Source organism: Protopterus annectens, chromosome 10.part0 (genome assembly GCF_019279795.1).
Source record: "Protopterus annectens isolate FY-2018-M chromosome 10.part0, PAN1.0, whole genome shotgun sequence".
Taxonomy (NCBI): domain Eukaryota; kingdom Metazoa; phylum Chordata; order Ceratodontiformes; family Protopteridae; genus Protopterus; species Protopterus annectens.
The window spans coordinates 484,247,131-484,253,650 of record NC_056744.1 but is presented as its reverse complement, the minus strand read 5'-3'; the positions used below and the strand labels follow the sequence as shown (position 1 = coordinate 484,253,650).

Here is a 6,520-nt window from a genome sequence, read left to right as displayed (position 1 = left end):
CTCTGAGGACTGAAGTCACTAAATAATGACCTGCATTTGAGTTTAAGACTTAATATATCACAAACATGCACATGCTAACATAAATCCTGTTAGCAACTTTCTATATTTATAAGAGCAACGTTTAAAATATGTCCGTTCCTTCATCTTGAGCGTTTGTCCCCCATTACTTTAGGGTTTGCTCTGACTTCTTCCGCTAAGAGGTTGAGAGGTACGTCTGCACTCCACTAGTGGACTTATGAAATGATTCGCCATCAGTGTAAGTATTAATTCTAACTAGTGCAAAGGGTTGCAGTTCGCTCCAAAAAAGCAGGTATACAAAATACATATACATGTAACAAGAGACAGATGACACACCATACCCTTTTCAGCAGGATCAACTGCATTAAATGTAAGAGATGTAAAATGATTTGCAACACCAATTGTGGAGGGCGCCACTACGTCCCTTCGGATATTACCAGCTAACTGCATCAAAGATTTTAGCAAGGAGGGGGAAGGGAGCACTGCATTCCCTTCCTCAAGCCCCGCATCCCAGATTGCACTGCGAGGGTGGAGTCTGGCTGTTCGGTTTTTTCTGCTGTTTGTCGCCCCTTTTTGTATGGAACTGGACTTGTAGTGTGGAAAGACGGCCCTTCAGGGACTGGACTTGAGAATAAGCGAGCCCAAGGAGATCAGGAAGGATTTCAAGGGGACGGGTGTGATTGCAGCAGTCCACTCTATTAGTTAACAGCAAGGTTTATCCAGGCAGAAAAGTCAAGAAGAGCCTAACTTTTGTTTTCTGCTGATCCTCAACAAACTCTATGAAGGTGCCGCTGGCAGTAGTAGAAATATTGGAGTAACACAGTACAGCGGTGCATTGACTGGTTAACTACAGGTGAACCTCTTGTTGGTGCTGATTGCCCCTTCCAACTTCGTGAGAGGCACGGATTCAGCACTCAAGAAAAATGGGCTTCCTGTTGGATTCAACACCTATTTGTCTGTTGCTTTTTGTGCTAAGTAGGACTACAGTTCTGGGACCCCTGTTTGCACAGGCTGCCATGGACGAATGTACTGATGAATCCGGTCGCCCACAGCGTTGTATGCCTGAGTTTGTAAATGCTGCTTTCAATATGACTGTGGTAGCTACGAACACCTGTGGCTCCCCGCCGGAGGAATATTGTGTACAGACTGGCGTTACTGGTGTCACCAAGTCATGTCATATCTGCGATTCCCGGGATCCACGCTTGATGCACGGCGCTGTTTACCTGACCGACTACAATAATCAAGCGGAAACCACGTGGTGGCAGAGTCAGACCATGTTAGCAGGAATCCAGTACCCTAACTCCATCAACCTGACCCTGCACCTGGGTAAGTAACGTGTACAACCCTTTCTTATTATTTGCTTCAAGCACCTTGCAAACAAGATTGTAAGTTATGAATAAATACAGGGAGTGGGAAGTATAGTAGAAACTCCAGAGAAACTTCCCAAAGATGTAAGGTAAAGGGTGGCACGAGCGTTGCCAACGGTAACCAGGAAGTACAGTAAGACTGGCCCTGGCAACCGTGAGAATCACCCGATGAAATAACAATATTATCCGATCAAGATATGTTCAGTTCTTATACTTAAGAAGTTTATAGAACTGTTTTTTGTGACGGAAATGCGCAGTTTAAGATTGAAATTCAGAAACTTTTATCAATGATATGGATTTCATCTGAGGTACCAGTAGAAGATATTGCTGGAACAAGTTCCTGTTGTGAAATAAGCGTAGCCCAGGCGTCCCGTTCGCGTGCATGCCTACTTTCTTTATTTTGTGGTAGGCACTTTGAAGTGACCCTTTGGTGGTTGTATTTAACTATTTTGTCACAGCAAGGACACATTCAAGTAACATTATCTTCGAGTCCTCGTCTGTAAAGGGTGTCAGAACTCCAAGCGGTTGCCGGGTCCGTTTCAACTGTATTTTGTAACTTGTGTGCTGGAGGCTAGCTAGGCACACACAGTGTATTTATGAGTCATTGTTTGAAGGGTAGCATTTTATGGCCCGTCTCGAAACACTTATTGAATTGCATACTTTATTGATATATTTGTGTGTGCCGATTAGTTTCGGTTGTCTAATTTAGTGGCTGTCAATGCTCTTAGTCAACAGATGAACATGAAAACGGTAAAGACATGAGTGCCCCTCAAGGAAGGAGGAAGGGTGAGATGCCTGCAGGGATCTGCAAGCTGCAGAAGGCTAATGGTTTCCTAAAGCCCATTAGTGCGTTGCTTTGTTGCTTCAGGTGTTCTACTGTTTCACGATCCACTGTTAAGACGATCTGTGTTGTAGCTTGTCTTTATCCAGCTGCTCATCATGGAGCACATCTTAAGTCTCCTAGCAGTCTGTGTGACCCCATGCCTGTGTATAACTAGCATAGCCTTAGCATGTGGTTTATTTGCCACTCCCTCTACATTGCAGTCTTTTTCAGGTCCCAGTTTCGTGTGCTCATAAAACCTTTGATTCTGGTTAGTACTTCTTGCAACTTCCCTTTCGATGTTGAGCTGAATAGTTTTGGACTGTTTGGTGGGTGAAGTTAAAGTTTAAAACGTTAGTTAATAGTTGGCAAGATTGTTTGCTTTTGCAGACTGATTTTGAATAATTGCTTAAATTCCACAAGGCTTACAGATCTAATTTTATGATGCATTCAGCAGCCAGAAGTGTACCTCTCGGCTGCTGAATGCATCATAAAATTATGTATAGAAAAGGTGCTGGGAGATCTACCTCAAGCTAAAGGAGTATTAGAGTTTAGATTTTACATTTCATAATAGTGAGTTGTGAGGATATTAGAGTAAAGTAATGGATATGGTGGAAGGTAAACTGGTTCAGGTGTTTCCTTTCAGTATTCTATTTGTTTAAAATTTCTTGTATAGGATGGTTTGGCTTTCATGTTTTATTACATAAACAAATTGTCTGGTGTGTTGAGAAAGCTTAATGGAAATAAAACTATGAAGCCTGAAGTCTCTCCTTCTATGGTGTAAACAAAATTTGTAGCCCCAGGGAGCGCTTTTAGAGGCCTGGCTTATGTCCCATCATTCTTTGCTTAGCAAGTTTTCCTTGTCTTGACAACTGTGTAGTGAGGCAATAGAAACTTGAATGTTACAATAACTTGACAGTTTGCTTGGGAAGGTATGGTTTAGGATACAGTCTGTTTTAGTATAGTGTCTTGCTTTTTTTTCTTTTTCTTTTTTCTAGAAAGGGAGTAGCCAAAAGATTTTGGAGAAGATCGGATAGTTATAGTTGATATATTTCAGAACTGTATAAACAGCCTAGAGTAGCCTTAGGAATGCAAAGCATGCTATGAAGCTGGATGGGGTATGACAAATGACTGTGGCTTTGGAAGTGTTTATTCATAGAAGGGGTGGTGGAAGAAGAGTTTACAGCAGATGGGATACAGTAAAGTGAATTCAACATTACACGGGATTCTCGCATGTCAGGCAAACATAGTGACCAGAAAGAAGCTTTAATCAACAAGTCTAGAATAATGTAGTGCACAGACTGAATGTACTTGTGGATCCCAGTCTGCTGTTGATCACTTTTTTATAGAAAGATAATTTTAATAACTGCAGTAAGCATTCGCTCTGTATTACACCCCCCCCCCTTTTATTTATTTTCTATGTGAGGATGGTTTGTGAGTATGGGCGCTTCACGTAATGTAATATGCAATGAATGCCTTTGTGTGGACATTCATTTACTTTTTGAAGTAATTTCTGAATTTTCATTTTTTTGACTGGACCATTAACCAGCTGGACTTGTTGCATGGTCCAGATGTATGTATCACAATCACTGCATAAAGAATCATAACACTGATGCAACATAAAAAATAGAATTTTTGTATAGAATGTGACTGCATGTAAAATGAAAATGTACTTAAAAAACTGAAGTTTTTTTAAGCTGTTTTATATCCTGCTTGTGTGTGCCATTGTGTCTGACCTCCCCCTCACTTTGCAAATGGTGATCCCCAAGATGTCTTCATAGTTGCATAAGTAATCTGGACACTCTAGCTATTATCTGAACAGGGACTTCACAATGAAAAATTACTTGTGGGTCTTGCTGTGATCATTACTTTGACTTCTTCCGAAAATATTTTATGAAAGACCTCGGTATAAATGTAAGGGTGTAGACATGCAAGCTTTGAAATTCAGTGCGGAAAACAAGTCCCATCTGACAGGTTGAGGATTTACAGTGTCTTTGTATGTGGCAGTACAGAACTGCTATACAGAAGCTGTGTAGTGTAAATGTCATTTGTTTCAACAATGTTTCTGTATTGGTTGAGGGAAAAAAATCCATCCATCCATGACCCTTTTTTCCCATTGTCAGGATTTTCCATACGTGGTGATTGCCATCTAGAACCAGTGTTCACACCACTGGGTGGCTAGCCCTGCTGTGGTTGTTCTTCCATACCACACACGTCACATACCAATGGTCCGTTTAGAGCATCCAATCCAACATCTTTGAAATGTCGGTAGGAAACCGGAGCATCCAGAGAGAGCCCAAGCTAACAGCGAGGATATGCAGACTCTGCACAAAAGGACTCGGCCAAAAATTAAACTGAAAGAACCTTTTGCTGTGACATACCCCTCACTCTAGGTTGATAGTTGCGAGGAGGCAAGATGCATAAGAGATTTAAGGTAAAGTACGTGCTAGGCTATTCAGTTAAATGGCTGTTTTACTGGTGTAGCCATTAGTCGTGTGTATTTTGGGGAAAGAGTGTGGGATATAAGTGTGCACACACGTCTGGACACATGGTTTACAAAAGAAAAGCTTGTGTGTAATTTAAACTTAAAATCACCATACTGTGTGTTTGTTTCTAGCCAAAAGGATGAAGGGAGAAATCGTTATTAGCCTTGATGCAGGGATAACTCTATGGAATGCAGAAGGTCCTGGGTCCAATACTCTCACAAGAGTATTTTTATTCTTATTCAATTAGTAAAAAAAAAAAAAAGTACCATAAGCTTTTTTTAAGGGGGTGTTGGGTACATAATTTGATCTTAGCACATGACAAGGGATTTTGTTTTTTCCTTGCACTTTGTTGCATCTTTCGGCTTTTCCCGGTTATGGGTCGCCACAGCGGAACTCCGGTCCGCTAATGATTGGCATTAGATTTTTACGTGCCGAGTTGCCGGTCCTGGCGCACAACCTTCAACGAAGGTACGCCCATTCACGCATGTCTGCACACAGAAGACGCTCTAGCTGAGAATCGAACGAGACAACGTCTTACTGTGAGGCGACAACGGATGGTCTGTCACGAACTATGCTTGACTGCTGGACTTAAAAGTCTAATTTCAGAATCTGCTGACCTGCCGATGTTAATAGTGTTTTATCCCTGCCCGAAAAGGGTGTGGATTTGAATGCTAAATCAATGTAGCCAGCCCCCTTCTGTGAAAACAGCTCTGTTGTTTCACTTTTAGCTATTGATATACTCTTGGGCATTTTTCTCAGCTGTCCGATTTCACAAAGTGCCCCTGATTTTTGTCTCATATTTTAACCTTTCCCCATGATTTTAATTTTTTGTTCTGTCAGCCATTAAGAGTTTCATATTGAGAAGTATGTTGTTAGGATGTGAACTAGCAAAGTTTAATGCGAGCTTGTAAATTCCTGGCTGCTAAGTGTGCATGCATATGTGTTTGAGTGGAGTGAGTGGGTTCAGCTAGGTTATTAAAATTGGTCCTAACATGATTAATGCTGTTCTAGAAGTCATACAGTAGGTGATAAGCAAGATCTAAAGACTGCTGGCATTTTTTGTTTGCCTTTGAATAAAATTAGAACGTTTCACCTTTTATGTTGGGATTGGGAAGTTCCATTTTTTGTCTTCTTAGCATGTGTTTGTGAGAGCAGGGTGGGACTGTTTTGTTCCATCTGTATGCACATCCATTTAGTTGTCGAGATAAGGCATACCTTTGTATATCTGTCTGTGAAGGTTACCTTAAAGTAAGTTAGTTTTATGGTTTAACTATTGAGCATGCTTGTTGTGGTAATAACGTAATCTTGTTTTCTTGGTATGGATTATTTTGCATACCACTACAGTTTACTTCTCTCGGTTCCCAAAGTACTGTGCCTCCTTGCTTCGCCAACTGGCAGTGTTGCTGTTTATAGTAAGGTTGCTTTTAGATTTGGTATGTGAACGAACTGCCTAAATTGGGTTCACTGCAGGATGAGCATAGCCTGTGGAACACAGCAAGGGTGAGTTAGGGGTGTGTGCTTTTAAACGGAAAACGTGCAGTTTACTTTATTTGAAGGAAAATCGTTTCAGAGTACGGTTGGAAGGGAGAGGTGTATTTTTAGGACTTTTGCTTACCAAAGGCTAGAATGTAATTCTTATGCTGTTTTTTTCAATAAACTGTTACTCTAATTCTATTCAATTGTATGTTTGTGTTCATTTTTTTTTAATTTACATTACTTTACTTTTTGAGTGTATGAAGAGTCAGGGTGGTGTGGGCTATTTGTCTCTAAAACGGTGGTAGTGTTTCCTGCTGTTTATTACTGGTGACCATATGTTCGTGGTTTTTTTT

General features: G+C 40.9%; 1 protein-coding gene across 1 annotated transcript in view; it reads left to right on the top strand.

The window, feature by feature from the left end:
- Nucleotides 1–516: 516 nt before the first annotated feature.
- LAMC1 (laminin subunit gamma 1) overlaps nucleotides 517–6,520 on the top strand; it is a gene marked incomplete in the record, with an annotated part of 2,174,645 nt that continues 2,168,641 nt past the window's right edge. The window contains 1 exon segment of the mRNA XM_044085382.1: nucleotides 517–1,344. Coding sequence (XP_043941317.1) covers nucleotides 942–1,344 — 403 coding nt within the window.